The sequence below is a fragment of the Coturnix japonica genome, chromosome 2, assembly GCF_054131305.1.
Source record: "Coturnix japonica strain WE chromosome 2, WE-NBRP24, whole genome shotgun sequence".
In the NCBI taxonomy this organism is placed as follows: domain Eukaryota; kingdom Metazoa; phylum Chordata; class Aves; order Galliformes; family Phasianidae; genus Coturnix; species Coturnix japonica.
In genome coordinates this window covers 109664169-109680854 of record NC_140664.1, presented here as the reverse complement: position 1 = coordinate 109680854, position 16686 = coordinate 109664169, and the positions used below count along the sequence as shown (strand labels likewise).

General features: G+C 51.2%; 3 protein-coding genes across 7 annotated transcripts in view; all 3 read right to left on the bottom strand.

Annotated features, from left to right (window-relative positions):
* Positions 1–15686, bottom strand: part of HOXA3 (homeobox A3) — a 43773-nt gene extending 28087 nt beyond the window's left edge. For 2 of the 3 annotated variants that reach the window (XM_015853750.3, XM_015853751.3), the window contains exons 1-2: positions 15547–15686; positions 4333–4437 (exon numbers count right to left, since the gene is read on the bottom strand). The gene's annotated coding sequence lies outside the window, so the exon portion shown is untranslated. The remainder of the gene's footprint in view (positions 1–4332; positions 4438–15546) is intronic. The other variant, XM_015853753.3, reaches the window with a different exon arrangement.
* HOXA5 (homeobox A5) lies at positions 5270–9352 on the bottom strand. Of its 2 annotated transcripts, XM_015853758.3 has the most exons (3): positions 7636–8030; positions 7328–7491; positions 5270–6446 (listed from the first exon to the last, which is right to left on the bottom strand). In XM_015853758.3, the coding sequence occupies exons 1-3, from the start codon at positions 7887–7889 to the stop codon at positions 6196–6198; spliced, it is 669 nt and encodes a 222-aa protein (XP_015709244.1). In that variant the 5' UTR covers positions 7890–8030; the 3' UTR covers positions 5270–6195. The 2 variants fall into 2 exon arrangements, with proteins under 2 accessions (XP_015709244.1, XP_015709243.1); XM_015853757.3 differs by having other exon boundaries at positions 7328–9352.
* Positions 9912–15874, bottom strand: HOXA6 (homeobox A6). 2 transcript variants are annotated; one of them, XM_085538454.1, is made up of 3 exons: positions 15547–15874; positions 11404–11659; positions 9912–10203 (listed from the first exon to the last, which is right to left on the bottom strand). In XM_085538454.1, the coding sequence occupies exons 2-3, from the start codon at positions 11426–11428 to the stop codon at positions 9944–9946; spliced, it is 285 nt and encodes a 94-aa protein (XP_085394580.1). In that variant the 5' UTR covers positions 11429–11659; positions 15547–15874; the 3' UTR covers positions 9912–9943. The 2 variants fall into 2 exon arrangements, with proteins under 2 accessions (XP_085394580.1, XP_015709246.2); XM_015853760.3 differs by lacking the exon at positions 15547–15874 and having other exon boundaries at positions 11404–11930.
* Positions 15875–16686: the final 812 nt, after the last annotated feature.

Sequence of the window (16686 nt, the reverse complement as noted above, 5' to 3'; positions counted from 1 at the left end):
CCCTCAACTTTTTGACCTGCAGTTGTAACGCCCTTAACCACAAAGATATACAAAAGCTATGCAGCTTCTTTTAGGAGTAAGAGACTCGCAGTGTTTGTTTCAATAGTTCTGCCGTTTCCCCCCAGCTTTCTAAGGGCTTTTTTTTTGTTTTTAGGTTTTTTTCCCCCCCTTCTTCTCGCTGTTGAGGAATCGGATACTTTTGCATTTTTAATTATTGCCTTTTTTTTTTTTTTTTTTTTGTCCTCCTCCTTCTTCTTCTTCTTTAATCTGGCAGCTTTGTAAAGTGCTGTTAAATCAGTTTGCACAGCCTTTCGGCAACGTTGGAGGGAAGCCTGTACTCAAAGGCGCTATTTGGTTACAATTGCAGGTGAAATGCTGGGTAAGTTCTGGGCGTGAGGTTGGAAGGACGTAGGACCGGCGTTGGGGGAAAAGCTGCAGCTCTCTGCTGCGAGGGTCTTAGTCATTTCTCCTTGATTTAAGCATAAAGAAACAAGTCTAATTGTTTGCGAAGCCTTGTCTAGGCAAACGAGTTGACTGTGAACTTGGTCTAAAGCGAGCTCTGCTGGTGATTCCTAGGGTGTGCAGATTTATCTTTTCTGCATTTACTTAACCTGGCAGTGAACTGCACGGGCTGCCATTTGTTATCCGGAGACAGACTTCACCTCAAGCAAGGACTGTTCCACAAAATTGCAATAATTACCCAATAACCTTCATAGCAAATATTATTATTGAAAAGCCATTTTTGGGGGGGTTGTAGGAAAGATTCCTTACGCGTGCCATAAAGCGAAATCCTCGCGAATTTTACACTCTCTCGGAGTCAGATTCGATGTCGTTTGTGCGTGCAGCCCCACGAGCATGTGACTGAGTCGGTCCATGAGTATTCGCCTTCCAGAGAGACATTAGCGAGGATGCTTTAATTTAAAAGGGATAATATTTTCGAAGATGGTCAGGCGGCAGTGGGAGCTGCGTCCTTTTGCGCTGTGGGTAGCGACTCTAATAATAAATCGGGGATATTTTGGGGGGTAGAAGGGAAAGTAGGTGAGGAAGCGAAGCGATGGCTTAACTTGGTGAGGGGATTTGCTTATGTGTGCAGCTAATGCGTTAAATCTGTATTTGCGGGGAGGGAAAAGGCATTGCTCCAGTATCCAGGGTTTGAAATCGAAACCTCCCGATCCGCCCCTCACGATCTGTTCCATTCAATTTCCCATGGAGCAGATTGCAAACCCTTCTTTTGTCACCCTTCCACAGATACACACTTATTAACTGTAAGGAAATGGCAGAATCAAAATTTCCCTGTAATGTTCTGCAATTAGGGCGTTCGCAAGGCTTGGAAAGCGCAGCAGAGCTGTAATTTACGGATGACTTTCAAGCGAATTGTTACACTTCTGGTTTAGAGAAAGTTATGGCTTCCAAAGTCACTGGCTACACACATTAAGAGAGTTGCCTAATCTTTAATTGGCCCTACGCTTAGACATGACACACTACACTCAAGTATTTCTTTCAAAGGATTAAGTAAACTGCATTTCAATGCTCTGAACGCCACTTGCTGTGCCTAAAGTAAAACAAACTCGCACGCATTAATCCCCAAAACACAGCACCAAGGGGGAAAAAAAATTAAATAAATAAAGGCTGCTCAGATAAGAGCTCTCTCTCGATTCCAGGCGATTATTCTCCGTGACGTTTTTCACTCGGAAAACAATTAAGATCCGGGAATATTTCTGTACTGTTCGGCGGTCTGGAGTCGTTTGAGTTCCGATTTTTAAAAGCGGATTGCAAAATCTGAATGCGCCCCCGGTTTGCAGCGACTTCAGCTCTTCTGCTTCGGACGGGGGAGGGCCGAATCTGCTGAGAAGTTGTCATTTCCAGCGAAGTTTCTCTTGTTGTTAGAGAGTTCCTTGCGGTGCGGGCGGGTTTAGACGCTTATGGGCTTTTGTGATGTTATCCTTTCCCATAGCGCTTGAATTTCTGTCCACAGCGTTGCGAGAGTACGCTCTAGAAACCCCATTCAAAAACGTGCAAATAATAGGAGCGAAGCTTTTCGCTGCAGACCATTACAACCCGAGATGGCATCCAGGTTCCTAAAGCATGAGTTGAGCGGGTGTGTGCTTGGACGTGTTTGTGTATTTACCAGGCACTTGAAGCAACACGGTGTTGTTGCGTATTGAGTAATCGGGAACGGTTTGCGCCCGGTGTGGTTCCCTATAACAAGAAAAGGTTTTCTCCTGCGGAAAAGGACCCGCATATGAAAGGAGCCCAAACTTTTAAAGCATTTGCATGCCTTTGCCTCCTACTATAAAAATTTTATGGCATATAATATAATCTAGTGCACGCCTATCATATAAAACTTTCTGGTATTCCTCTTGATGAAGCTGACAGCTAGCGAGCTATAAAATCCCCAGCTGTTTATGACGGAAATGATTTTCGAATGTGTATTTGGAGCTGTGCTTTTAAAGCCTTTCCCATTTATTTATTTATTTATTTGTAATACAAAGTATATGCAGATGTGTTTGTTTAGTGCTCACAGAGCGATCCGCAGACACAAAGGCTTGGGACTTCATTTATCTTACACTGGGGGTTGACTCCAAATATTAAATATTTGTAAATACGGTGAAAACTTTAACTGAGCCAACCTTAGATGATGCGAGCGTATTTTAAACGTTTAAGGCAAATGGATGGGAAATCAAAAGAGATCAGCCAGCAATGCTGGTGGTGGACCTCGGGCAGACCCTGTAGAGGTCCACGGCGACCTGCCACACCCGCAGCCCAGCCTCTCCTTCCGCTCTCAGTGCCACATAGAACCCTCACCTCACTGCTCGGGCCATGGGATAGCAGGGGCAACATCAAACAAAGCCCGGCTCCCATCTCCCATCACGCCGGCCCGTTCTTCTTGAAACTCGAGTTTATGACACATCAAGGAAAACAATGCAATCTGCAGAGGGGATTGCGTTGAATCCCTTCTACTCCAAACCCGAGTGGAGAACGAGGTTCTCACAGCGAGGTTGGGTACAGACGCATTTTGGAGCTCGTTCTCAGATCTCCTCCCCGGCCCCCACCGGTCCGTCACACCCCCGAGATCACTCGCTCTGAGGGGTAAGGATCAGGCCTTGCAGCTACCAAAGAGAGACAGAGCTCCTTTCACCCTTTCATTCAAGTCCTGGAAATTCAAAGACTGAAGTTAAATCCGGCCATAAAGTTTATTGCTGAGTAATCACACTCTAGTGAGAACAGTCCACTTAAATAAAAAGAATGTGGAAGTAAACACGCAGCTGGGGCCTACCCCACAATGGCAGCCAGCAATATAAGGCAGAGAGGGAGAGAGCAGAGCATTGGGGATATTTACAATCTTCAATAAGCCGAGCCCGTATTTCATAATTTGAAGTACTCTAATGACCTGTGGTCTCTTGTATTAATGCTACGAGTTACAGTCAATTGGTTCGCTTAAAAAAAAAAAAAAAAAAAAGAGAGGAAAAAAAAAACACTCTCTGGAACGTATAGATGTGTACACACATACACACCCTTTGTACACATAAAGACACCAATAGAGCATGAATGGAGGCATGTGCTCGGATTTACACAGGCGTACACACAGATAGGTACATGCATGCACACACGCGCATCACTCGAAAGCATTTATAGTCTTATATTTACATATAGGAACTGGTAAGAAAAAAAACACAAAAGAAGTCATAAATGCACACACCCGAAGCGCAGCACACGCTCGCGGATGGGCTTAGCTACATAACTAAAGCTTCCCACACGACCCAGTGCAGAAAAGAGGAATCTTAAGCACTCCAGCACGTTCCGTGCCATTTTAATACTTGCTCTGATGTGCAACACATTTCGCCAATGCGAAGATGATTACCATATCATCACGCCTCCACCCCTATCATGCCTACTGAAGGCACTGCCCAGATCATATCAAACCCTATCTACTTTGTTTTCCTTTTTTTTCAATCGCCCGCAGTAACTACTCCTCACTAAACAAAACCTCTCCAAACTTGGAGAGTCTATTGGAGCGAAGGAAGTAATTATCTTTTGCGGTAGTCCAAGTGATTAAAGCTAGGCCCCAAAATCCATCTCTGCCAAAGTCGCTTATTGTGGTTTACTTTGATTTGATCGCTAAAATAGAGCGCTGGAAGCCGCGGGAGCGGGGCTGGGGCACTGCTCAGCACTGCGCGCAACCTGGGGCTGAGTGCGCTGCCCCGGGCGGGGGGAACAGCCCCGCGGCTCGGCACAGGGAGAGGGGAAGGGGGGAAGAGAAAGAGCGAGCGGGAGCCTCGGCTCCCCCGGCACTTAAAGACAAACTTTAAGGAACTTGTGCACAAAACTTACCTCGACTTGCAGGGAGCCATTTTTTCACACAGTATTGAGAACTTGTGGTTTGGATACTTCTGTACCTAAAAGTGACAATGTGAATGGCCAGGAGGCACACGTAGCCTGCAAAAGAGTCAAATGAAGTCCAGCGTCAGTGAGATTATATGTTATGTGGTATATAATGTTGGATGTCAACTCCCCAAAACCATAAAACTTACTTTAATGGCACCACGTGACTTTTTATAGCCAGTGAGCCTATCTGTCTGTGCTATGGATGATTTTACGATCTAATTCATAGACAAAACCCTATTCATTTGGCACCCAAATGTCATATAGCCGGAACTGGGGCTTATAAAGTTTACTGTTTTATAACTTTTAAGGGAAGGCATCAATGTAACCGGTCAGTAAATGTGCAAATCTGTAGTTGCTCTTAGAAGCTGGGAAGAGTTAACCATTCAAGCTCTGACGGGGTAAGTAACATCGCGCTTATAGAAAACTAACCGTAGTAGCGAAGAAAGCCAAAAAAACGATCTGTAAAGGGCGAAAAGTGGGAACGTGGCGATCGAGTGTTACTAATAGGCGCAGAGGGCACTAACGTGGCCGTCCCGCAAAGATACTTAAGGCGACCACAGGAGAAAACCTAGAGCGGGGCGAACACGCCTCGGACTTAGGCAGCGTGTTTTAACAAAGCACAAGTTTTGTTCAGCCATCAGCGAGCGGCTAACACTTGCTTAGCCCACAAAGGGTGTCAATCGCGGTCCTTACGAGGCGGTTTTCCACCTTCGCGAGCGGCCATTAAGGGAGGAACTTCTGCTCCAACTTTGCAGCAGCAGTTGAGCTCCCGGAGCAGCGCAGCCCGGCCGCTCAGGTGAACGCGCTTATGGGGCTGCGCTCGGGCCCGTGGAGCGCGCAGAGGCAGCGCAGCTCCTTTGCTTTGCACAAACCAAGATCACGATAACTTTACAATAGAAAGTTTATTATTATTAATTATTAATTATTATCATTTTTTTTGTCGATTTCCAGTCAGTTTTTTTTCTTAAAAAAAAAAAAAATTAAAAAAAAAAAAAAAAAAAGCTGCTCACAGTTTGCTCCAACAGCCAGACTTGGACTATATTTGTTACTCTGTCCACCAAAAAAAAAAAAACCTTAAAAAATAATAAAACATAAAAACAAAACCCAAACATACATCACAGAAGCTGCGCTTAATAAGAGCCACTTCTAAGAGTTCGTGCAAAGAGTCATATACAAAGGCACAGCAAGGACATACTGCTTGGAATCACAGTTTTCGTCACAGATTCACTATTCACTACACGTAGGACAAGTTCAGTTGATTTCATCATTTCACCTCTACGACAGCATTAATTACACAGAAATTATATAGGTAGTTCGAATAAAAATATTTGTAACAGCTTGGAGCTATACGGACATTAACACTTGACCACACATGCACAGTTAAGCAGGTTGAGTGCAACACATAACATTTGTACTAAACCGGGGCAGGGTTTCTTTCTCTCTTTCTCTCCCTTTTTTTTTTTTCCCTTTTTATTATTTTTTTTCTTTTTTTTCTTTTGCTTTTTTTTTTTTTTGTAACAGTTACTTCAAGTAACACAGCTCGCTTCATATAAATAAGTTAAAACATCTATTATTTTTTTTTTCCAAGACAAAGCCATTCAAGACAAAGAAATGTACGATAAAAGCAGATCTACTTATACACGCGAGAGAATGGTAATAAACAGGCTCATGATTAAAAGATGAATAAGGGCGACAAGAACGGGGTTTCTTCACAGAAGTAACACAAGGAAGTTTTAGAAAGTCAACTTAGTACTGACATGAGACGCAGGGTCAGCTAATACTGCTCAGTACTTTTAATTGATCAAACGCTTAGGGACGGAATGCCCCCCCTGCAGCTGCCATGCTCATACTTTTCAGCTTATTATCCTTTTTCCATTTCATTCTCCTGTTTTGGAACCAGATCTTTATTTGTCTCTCTGAGAGGCAAAGAGCATGTGCTATTTCAATCCTTCTTCTGCGGGTCAGGTATCTATTGAAGTGAAATTCCTTTTCCAGCTCCAAGGTCTGATACCGGGTGTAAGCAGTCCGAGCCCTTTTCCCTTCTGGTCCCCCTATGTTGTCTGGAAGAGAAAAGTACAGCGTTTAGATTCCCAGCAGCGACCTGGAGCCCTCTTGTCTCCCTGCAGCTCCGAGCCACCAGGACCGTTATTCTCAGCCCAGCTCGGTTTTGTTGCTGGGCTGGAGAAATGCTCAACAAGTTTCCCCCTCCTGCCCCTTTAGAAAAGCCTTTGGGGGGAGGGGGACCTGGCGGCCGTGCTAAGTTTCCGCTCGGATTTCGGTTTCGTTCTTTCTACAAAAGAGATTTTAGCGCGTTTTCGAGGCGAATCCCCCTCTCTCTTCCCCAGGCTCGGCTCTGCGGAAGACGCCTGCGGTGCACGCCAGGCTCTCGGGGCCGCGGAGCGAGGCGGAGGCGCGCAGCCCGTTCCCACGGCGGAGCTCCGGGAGGCGGCGAACCCCCGGCTCTCCCCGGCGGGCCGGGCGCTGCAGGTAGCGGGGCCGGGGCTCTCCGCACCCCCCTCCGCCCGCTCCCTGCGGCCAGGGGGGTGCTCCCCCTCCTCCTCCCCGCGCCTTCCCGGCGGCGAGAGCTGCCCTCCTCGCCCCCTGCTATTCTCTTTTCGATTCGGCTCGGCTACGCAAATAGGGTCGGCAGCGCCGTTCCCGGCGGAGGGTCCCCCCGGAAGGGCAGAGCCGGCAGCGGGTCCCGCTCTGGGGAAGGCTCCCCGCCGCCCCACGCTCCCCGCGAGCCGGCCGAGAGCCGGGTCGGGGCCGGGCGCTGCCTATCTCCGGGGGGAGCTCCCGTTCAGGGAGCGGGGGCTGCTCTCTCCCACGCCCTCCTTCCTCTCCCCCCTCTCCCCGACCTTGCTCGGTGCGGACACCGGCTTTATATTCAATCCTGCTTTTCCTCCAGAGAAATAAAGAAAGAAGAGGGTATTTGCTTTACCATGACTTATGTGCAGCTTTCGCATCCAAGGGTAGATCTGGGGCTGGGAAGGCTGTGCTGTGCTTTGGTCGCTCGGGGCACTTGCCTGCTCGCTGCTCGCCGGAGTGTCTTCCTCGGTGCCGGACGAGGTGCCAACCCCGTCCCTGCTGATGTGCGTGCTGCTGCTGGAATTGGACGAAGTGCTGCTGGAGTTGCCCAGGGAGTTTTTCACCCCGTGGTGACTCTCGCTGACGGGCGAAGCGGCCACGGCGGTGCAGGGCAGGGGGTCGGGGGGAGGCGAGTGGGAAGCGGCCGCGGACTGGCTGTACCTGGGCTCTGTCGAGGCAGAGGTGCTGTTGGCCGGGTAAGTGCGGGCTCTCTCGCTGGCACCAAAGTGGGTGGAAGCGGAGCGCCCGACGCTGAGGTCCATGCCATTGTAGCCGTATCCGTACCTGCCGGAGTGCATGCTGGCGGAGTCCCTGTATTGCTCGCTCACCGAGCTGTGATCTCCATAATTATGTAACTGGTAGTCCGGGCCATTTGGATAGCGACCGCAAAATGAGTTTACAAAATAAGAGCTCATTTGTTTTTTGATATGTGTGCTTGATTTGTGGCTCTTGGTCGTTTTGTGCGTCTATAGCACCCTTGCACAATTTATGATGAATTATGGAAATGACTGGGACATGTACTTGGTTCCCTCCTACGTAGGCACCCAAATATGGGGTACGGCTTCAAATCACGTGCTTTTGTTGTCCAGTCGTAAATCCTGCCTGATGACCTCTAGAGGTAAACTCGTGCACTGGTGGGGGAGCTGGGAGGGCGCGGGCGGCCCGGGGCGCGCCGCCGCCGCGCGCATCCGCCACCGCCGCCTCCCGTCCGCCGGCTTCGAGCGCCACCCGCTGGCAAAGCGGGGGATAACGGAGCGGAGAGGGGTCGGCGCGGGGTGACGGCCCCCGACGGCGGCGGCGGAGGGAGCGGGGAGCGGGCGGCCGGCGGGGCAACCCCGGGGTAGAGCCGGGAGCGCCGCTCCGGCTCCGCAGGGTGAGGCTCATGTGCCGCGATTGCCTCGAGCTCCGTGGCCGGTGGTGGAGGCGGTCACGTCCCTCGCACGATCCGCGTTATTATATGTATTTTTGGGTTTGTACCGTTTTTCCCGTGGCGGTTGTTTCAAGAGGCCGGCGGGTCCCGCCGTTCCGCCGTTGGCAGGTAGCTCTGAGGGATGAGAGCCGTGCGGCGCTTCCCGAGCTAGCGGGAGGATCGCAGGCGGTCGGTGTCGGTGCTACTTTTCTGCCTCCCAGCAAAAAAAAAGAGGAAACATAAATCCGATGGTGGCCATTTTGCAGGATTTTGGAGCTCTGGCTTGGGAAATGTTGAGGAGCGGTAGCCCAAATTGCGCTGCCTCCCGAACAAAAGAGCCTCGGTGCGCACACGAGTGGGTTTGTGCACAGCCTCACAGCACATTCACACGCAAACAATACAACATATAGAGATAGAACGTATATATCAATCGCTGCGCTTCTGTTACTTATACAGACCCCGAAATGGAACCATGTTATTGCAGCTATTTCTCTTTAAAACATTTTTTTTTCTCTCCTTTCTTTTTTTTTTTTTTCTTTTTTTTTTTTTTTTTTTCCTCTTCCAGTGTTAGGAAATGCGGATGTAAATTAAGGTACCACAAAAGAGGGGAAGAATATCCCCGAGTTAATATGACCGACACTTCCCTTTTAGTTCAAAAGATGGGAAAGAAAACAAAAAAGAAAGATAGACAGATAGATAGAGAAAGAGAAAAGAAAGAAAGACGGACCCCAAATCCTCGAATCCCCGAGAAATGAAGTCCATAATTCAGTGCAGAGCTGAGCTCACTGAAATCTCAGTGCGAGCTCAACGGGAACCACAGAAATTCGCCCCTTCAAAGCCTCTCATCTCTCTCGCCCTAAAGTTTATCACCGAGCTCTTACTCGGTATCAGTAGTGCAGATTGGGGTCAGTTTAGTGGCATTTAGAAATCTCCCAGCAATTCATTTTCGCCTTATCCTCAAGCTTATACCCAGTTTTTTATACAACGATTTTTTTACAGTGATTTTTTTCTGCTTTTTTTTTCTATTTAAATATCTTCTACTCGTGTAAAACTTTTTCCCCCCTCCCCTACGGACCATAAAATCCCCAACACATCGTATCGAGGCGGCCCGATGTAGCGGGAGCTGGGAAAAAGATAAAGCCGAGATTTTCAACCACCTCTCATATTTCCACAGTATGAACGTTCACAATCACACACGCACAATAATAATAACAGTGCCCCGCGGGTCAGTTCTCACACAGGCACTCCGGGGATACTCTCCCACACGCAGATAAATACCCAGATATTTTACAATCTGGGCCAGGTCTTTGAATGATTTAAGCAACGCCATCTACTCGTGGCAGAAGTGGTTCTTATCTATGTACACGGCCGTAGCTCGAAAGCTCGGACTTGTGCGTGTCTTAGAGCAAGTCCCGGCTGATCGCAGATGTACATCAGCCTGTGGGGATTAATAGGCTGTGACAAACCTATGGGATTTTAGTAGCAGAAGGAGCACAAGGTAAATAACAATATAAAAGCGAGCGCTAAGGACGGGCCTGGTAGCGTTTATTAAACACGGTTCTACTCCCCTGACTTTTCCTCTGTTTCGTCGCTGCCGGGCTGTGTGGAATTTATGAATTTGTTTTCCTTTTTCCATTTCATCCGCCTGTTTTGAAACCATATTTTAATCTGGCGCTCGGTAAGGCAGAGAGCGTTCGCAATCTCAATGCGTCGTCTTCGGGTTAAGTATCTGTTAAAATGGAACTCCTTCTCTAACTCTAGCGTTTGGTAGCGGGTGTAAGTCTGCCTCCCTCGTCTCCCATGAGCTCCATTTACTGTACCTGCAGAAGTAAAGACAAAACGAGCGTGTTGGACAGGGCCCAGTGCTTTCAGACCACAAAGCCGTGCCGCTTTTCGCGGGGGGGGGGGGGAGTGGGGAGTGGGGGTGGGGATGGGGGTGGGGGGGGAGAGAAGGAAGCTGCTGGGGCTTTTTTTGTCCCCCTTTCTTCCTGCCTGACCCTCTGGGGGTGCGGACGTGCTCATGGGGTGGCCGTGATACAAAGGGGCCGTAAGGTGGTGGGGAGGAGGGGGGAGAGAGCTCTAGGTAGCACCCTACTCAGGCGTGGGGAGGCTGCGCGCACACACACACACACACACACACACACACACACGTGTGCGGGCCGGGGCTGTGCGTGTGTGTGCGTGTGTGCGCGTGTGCTGACACAAACACGCTCTATTGCTCTATGGCTACAGAGGAGCTGTAATTTAAGCATAATGATAGACACCAGCTAAAGATCATAGAACAGCCTTTGCCATTTGCTCCGGAATTTATTGCCCTCCAATGCAAAGCAGCATCAGAATGGTCTTGCTAAAAGTTTAACTTCCCCTCCTCAAAAAAGGAATACAACCCACAGTCCAACGAGCATAAAGCTGGGAGGGGTTCTCACTCCCGGACTCACTAGCAAATAATGCAAGCGAACGTGATAATTGAATTATCTAAAATAAGTGCCACCCCGATAGGACCCCTCCTTTCCCCAGCACCACTCTCAGCCAGAACGGTTCGATCCCGTGCAGTTCACTTTGTAAGGCAGAGAAAATCCGGGATGCCATGGGAGTGCGGCCCCGAAACGTGCTCTCAATATCCAATACTAATGAGCTGGGGGAGGGGGGCGATGAGGAATGTGCCACAAATGCATTGGATCCTCAGTGCAGAGGGCATATTCCTTGCATCGCTCTCTGACAATGAAGGAGCCGAGCTTTGGGGTGACTTTAGAAGAGTGGGAAAAGAGCTTTGCTCTCTCCCTTCTATTGCCATTATTTTGTTGCCCGTTTCACCAGGCTGAGCTCCCGGCCGCTGCTCCCAGGGTGCCAGGGTGCCAGGTTCTATCCGAGAGGGTTCCTATGGAACCACTGCACCCCGGCAGCCCGAGTTTACCTAAAACAAGCAACCAAAACAAACAACCAAACAACCAAACGAAAAATAAAAGGGGGGGGAAGAAACTTTTGGTGCCCCTTCCCTTCGGTTGCTCTTAGTCACTTACCGGCACAGGAGTTCATCCGCTGCATCCAAGGGTAAACAGGGCTCGTGTACTTCCGGTCGGTGCCTTCGTCATTCACAATTTTGCTTTGCACTCCGTTGGATTTGTATTGTTGCTCGGGAGAAAAGTGCAGATAGTCCCCGTGTCCCCTCTGTTTGCCACTGCCGGAGGGAGAGGCGCTACTAATTTCCTTGTCTGAATAGAAACAGGAGGCTCCGTACTCATAGGAAGCCCGATTGCAAGCAATGACGGTGTTGGACTGTTGGTAGAAACAAGGTGAGGTGTAGGTCTTGTCCTGCAGGCTGCTCGCCCCGTACGAAGCCGGAAAATGCCTCAGAGCATCATAGCCCGCCGGGTACAGGGGGATCTGCCCGAGGAAGGAGTCCTGGCCAGCGGGCAGGCTCCCGGGGAAAGTGGGATTCACGAAATAGGAACTCATTTGCTCTCCCCTCTCCCGGACCGTGATTTGTTGTGTATTAGTACATCTGGCTATAACTATTAGTAGTCATCGAAGTGGTTTGTTTCTGGATGGCCGAGCGCCAAAAGCGACAGCAGAAAATAGGAGCAGCTGACGGCGGGGCGGCCAATGGGAGAGCGAGCGGCGCCCGCTCCCCCGGGGCCGCCGCCACCGCGCCGCGAAGTTACCGACAGCCCCGGCCCCGCCGCGCCGCCCCGCGCCCACGGCCCGCGGGGACCGACCGCGCCCCCGCCCGGCGGACCGCCCCTGGGGGATCCCGCCGTGGGAGCGGCGGCGAGCGGGTGACAGCGGTGGAAGCGGAGCCCCCTCCTTCGGTGGTCGGAGGGAGGGGGGGCTCCGGGGGGGGCTAAGGGGGGGGGAGGGGGCTCCCGTAAAAGTTGTCGCCGCGCAGCGCCGAGGAGGAGTGGGCGAGAGCCGGGCCCCGGCCCTGGGGAGGGGGCGGGAGATGATGGATGCTGCGGAGGGAAAGTTTGGAGCGCGGCGCCGGAGGGGCTCTGCCGGTGGGAGAGAGACCGCACCCCACCGCCGTCCCCACAGCGGCTCTGGGGTCGAGGCAGCCGGGCTGGAGGTGCTGAAATCCCCCCTCCTATGGGGCTTCCCGCCCAGGCGCCAGCTTTGTGTGAGGCTGCGCCTCCCGCGTGGGCCACGTCCCGGGCGTTAATGAGCGCTCCGGTAATTAACGGCGAGCTCCGGGCCCGAGCGGGGAAATGCGGCCTGCGGGGAGGGGGCCGAGAAAGGCCGGGAGAGCCCCCGCGCACAGCCCCGATACACCTCCACGTGTCGGCCTTCCCGACTCCCCCCCCCCCGAACAAACATCCCGGGCGCTGCCAGGCCGAGGGAATCCAACATCCGAACCCAACAACGAGCCGGCGGGATTATCCCTAATTAATACGGCCCCGCTAATGAGTCAGTAGAAGCCAACCGCTTTCGTTGTAGCTCTAAAATAATTTGACTGAACACGGATGTGTGTCTTTAAGAGGGAGGGGAAAAAAAAAGAGAAAACAACCAACAAAACAATACGAAACAAACATTTCCACGTTCATTTTTCAACATGGCAGTTACCCGTAGCGGAAATCTCATTCCCGGCCCAGGGCAGGGACAGTAACAGTGCTGATGAAATTCGCCGCGATGCGCACGGCGGAACCGTAACCCCGCGGTGCTCGTTCCCATTACAACACAGCCAATATCCTCATTTAAAACGCTCTCCGCCGGAAAGTGACATTCGTGCGAGCCCCGTTTCCTAAAGCAGCTTTAACCCGAGAGTTCTGTTGTTGTCGGAGGACTATTTATCTCATTTCCGGGGGCTGATTACGATACCTATAAAACAGCAGCGAGTTAAAACGTCGCCCCACAATAGTTCGTATTGTTCGCGGCCTCAGCTGGACTTTCACATTCAGATGTTGATTGCCTCCAATTTTTTTTCAACTTCCTTAAACTCCCGGTGCCGGCCGACCCGCGGCCACACCTGGCAGAGCGCCGGCTCTGAGCTGCGGGCTCATTGGGAAACGAGTGTTTGCCTTCCCCAGGAAAGTTTTGTACGCTCTGCAAATAGGGCTATAAAAAGGGGGAACGGCAGCAGCCCGGCACACAGCGCGGTGAGCACAAAGAGCTTTAAAACGAGAGCATTTCCAAAAACGTGGAACAGAACGAAAACGTGCCGTGAAACATCAATATTCGGGGCGAGCGGAGCGCAGCCGCCCTACTTTAAAAAGTTGTGGCCGGGCGGCCTTTGTGTGAATCCATCGCACGGAGACCGAGGTTTAAAAATCGCGCAAGGCTCTTTTATTTACATTTTGCAGCTTTGCTTTATGCATTGATTTATTTCTCTTTCTTTTTTTTTTTTTTTTTTCCTTTTGGTTTTTCCTTCTCTCCCTCGAGTTATTGCTCGCATTCAAACCGGACCATCTGAACCCCGGCCACGAGCAGCGAAAGCATATCTTCGTTGCCCCCATAATATCGAAAGACGCTCTATGTTCCCTTCTGCGCGGCCGGGCCGCGGCCGAGCCGTTTCGGTGACAGCCGAACGCTCTGCGCTGCGCTCAGTGCTACTCTCACAGTATCACAGTCTCATATCCTCACGTCCTTTGCGCTCCTCCCCCCGCCCCCGAGCACCCCGAATCTCGGCACCCCGAGCTCTGCCCGCTCGGCCACATTCATTGCAGTTTTCCTGCCGGGAAGCAGAAGGCAGCCGCAGCGTTTTGCCACAGAGCCCCATGCTTCAGTCCCTGGTATCTCCGTTTGTTTGCAGAGCTCCCCGCGTCCCGCGTCCCCCTCTCTTCATTCACAGGTACAGGTGCGGGGGCACTTCCCCTCCTAACCCTAAAACCCTCCTTCTCCTCGTACACAAACCCCCTTACAAGCCATTATCTGCTCGGCAGCGTCCCCCCCCCGCCCCTACCCTTTAACCAAGAGCTCGAATCCGAGCGCTCCGGGCCGGCCGAGCGGCCGCTCTGACCCGAGGGACACTGGGGAGAGGCCTGGAGGGCATAGACCGAGAGCCGCCCCCAGCTGACACACACACACACACCGAGAGCACAACGAAGGGAGGGGGCAGCGCAACATCGGCCCAAGGGCGCGATGCTCCATAGAGGTGCGGTAGGCAGGATTTCCTTTTAAAATATATATATCTTTTTAAATATATATCTTTATGGGTGAGGGGAGGCGGGGGTTAAACCCCTGCGCTGCGCCGGCAGCAGCGGCGCAGTCTCCCGGCGCTGCCCCGTTCCCGATGCCCGCCTCCGCGGCTCGGCCACGCCGTGGCAGCACTGAGCACCGCCGCCCGCAATAAATAATCCGCCGCTCGCCGCAGCCCCACTCCGCCGGGTACCGCAATGCAATGCAAATGCGAGGCTTCGGCGGCACAAACAGCTCTGCGAGCCGCTCACCCGTGATGGCTGTCACCATCACGGGGCGGCGGCGGGGGCCCGAGAGTCTTCCCCGGGGGTTGAAGGGAGGGGACTCGCACCCTCTCCCCTCTCACAGTGAGGGGAGAATGGGTTCAGCCCCGGCTCCCCGATCCTCTCTGCTCCACGCAGCCGAGCTGAGCGCTGCCTCCGCCCGAGCGCTGCGCCACGGCTCCGCGGCGAGAAGCCGAGAGAGACAACCAAAGGCACAGCCGTGCTCCGGGAAGAACCTTTCCCCGGACACAGGAGCGTTGTGCCGTGATTCCACCCCCCCCACCCCCTCTCCAAAACAGCCTTAAAATAATCACAGATAAATCACATCTAAATTTCAGCTGCCGCGATGGAGCTTAAAGTTAATGCTGCGAAAGAAAAATATTGCTTTTATATACATATATAAATCATCTCCCCCCCACGCCCCCCCCCGCCTCCGCTCCGGTAAAAATAATAATAATAACAGTAATGCTCCCGGATTGATGCTGTAAACCTGAATTCTTAGAAAATAATCGGAATGCCACAGCGACCCCCCGGCAAACGCAAGCAGAAATAAACTTGGTGAAAAATCCACGCTTCCCGTAGAAATAATAGCAAATCGGCATTTTATTCAGCATCTCCGCATGCACAGGTTAAACCGAAAGGAGCCGAGCTGCGACCGCGTCTATTTCTGGCCGCTCACATTCCCCCATTCGCTTTAATTGCACACGTCTAATATCTCCCCGTATTAAAGCATGTTTCCCTGCTTACGGCAGTGTCATATACATTTCTCACCTTTTAGGTTCTGGCTCACAGGAGCCCCTGCGACTTTGACAGCTGTCGCTTTGGCTGCACAGGAGACGAATCGCCCTCCTTTTGGTGCCAGAAGAAGCAGGAAATTAGCCAGGTTGCAAGTTGAAAATCTGCCACGCCAGTGCTTTGAATCCAATATGCCACACCTTCCAGCGGGGGAACTGGAAATTGCCATCCCGGATCTGTGTTCTAGGCGGCTGCTTATGCCGAACCTCCGCACACTTTGTTCACTATTGCCTTACAAAGAGCAAATGAAATGGGGATTGAAAGCCAGAGAGATCCGAAGCAGGACAGAGCTCAGCAAAAGAATGCGGCTCTATTCTCGCAAGGGAAATTATAAAAAAGTTCATGTTCACGGTTACCATCCACATGACCGACAACGACCAATGGAAAAACCGAACAACTCATAAAGTTGTATTGCAAAGTTGTAAATTTTCATAAACAACAACGGATTTATGGCCTTTTCCTCATCACTAAGAAGAGGCAGGTCTTAGAGAGGCGCCATCTTACCACAGAGGCAGCCCCGGATTTTCTTTCTATTTTTTTTTTAAAGCAGACCTGGAGTTCGCACTAATTTTATTAAAATGGCAATTAGTCCATCGGCGGGGACCGAGAGCGGCGGTGAAGGGGAACTTCAGCTCAGACGATGCTCCCGTTCTACACTGCGTTCGGCCGCCCTCAGAAAGGGACTTTTCGGGCTATTAAAAATTATTTTAATTTTTTATTTATTTTTTATTTATTTTTAATTTCTTATTTCTCATTTCTGACCTTTTTTTTTTCCTTTTCTTTATTTTCATCGTTGACAGCACTTTCTCGCCTCGATTTTCGCGTGGTACACAGCAGAATGAATATCTAATCCGGATATCTATCCTAAAGCGGGGCTGTTTTACCCCCTCTTTTTTAAAGCCCAATTCCCGTGTCCCTCGGCCTCGGAAAGCCGCCCGTCCTCAGCCGAGCGTTCAACCCCGGGAAGTTTCGCCCATCACTTTTTTACTCCTTCCCAAATCTGGTTGCCCTACGTGCGAATGGGGCTCTATCACGGCCGCCTGGGCCGGGCTCGGGCTTTCTAGAGGAACCCCGGAGCACGGTGGAAGGAAGCCCTGCCATAAAGAAGCTTTCCGC

Excerpts from the sequence above, each read along its gene's own strand:
- HOXA5 (XM_015853757.3), bottom strand. The coding sequence starts at position 7,889 with ATGAGCTCTTATTTTGTAAACTCATTTTGCGGTCGCTATCCAAATGGC. Across the intron at positions 6,447-7,327 it reads AAAGCTGCACATAAGTCATG|ACAACATAGGGGGACCAGAA; the intron begins GTAAAGCAAATA and ends TTTCTCTTCCAG.
- HOXA6 (XM_015853760.3), bottom strand. The coding sequence starts at position 11,839 with ATGAGTTCCTATTTCGTGAATCCCACTTTCCCCGGGAGCCTGCCCGCT. Across the intron at positions 10,204-11,403 it reads GCGGATGAACTCCTGTGCCG|GTACAGTAAATGGAGCTCAT; the intron begins GTAAGTGACTAA and ends TTACTTCTGCAG.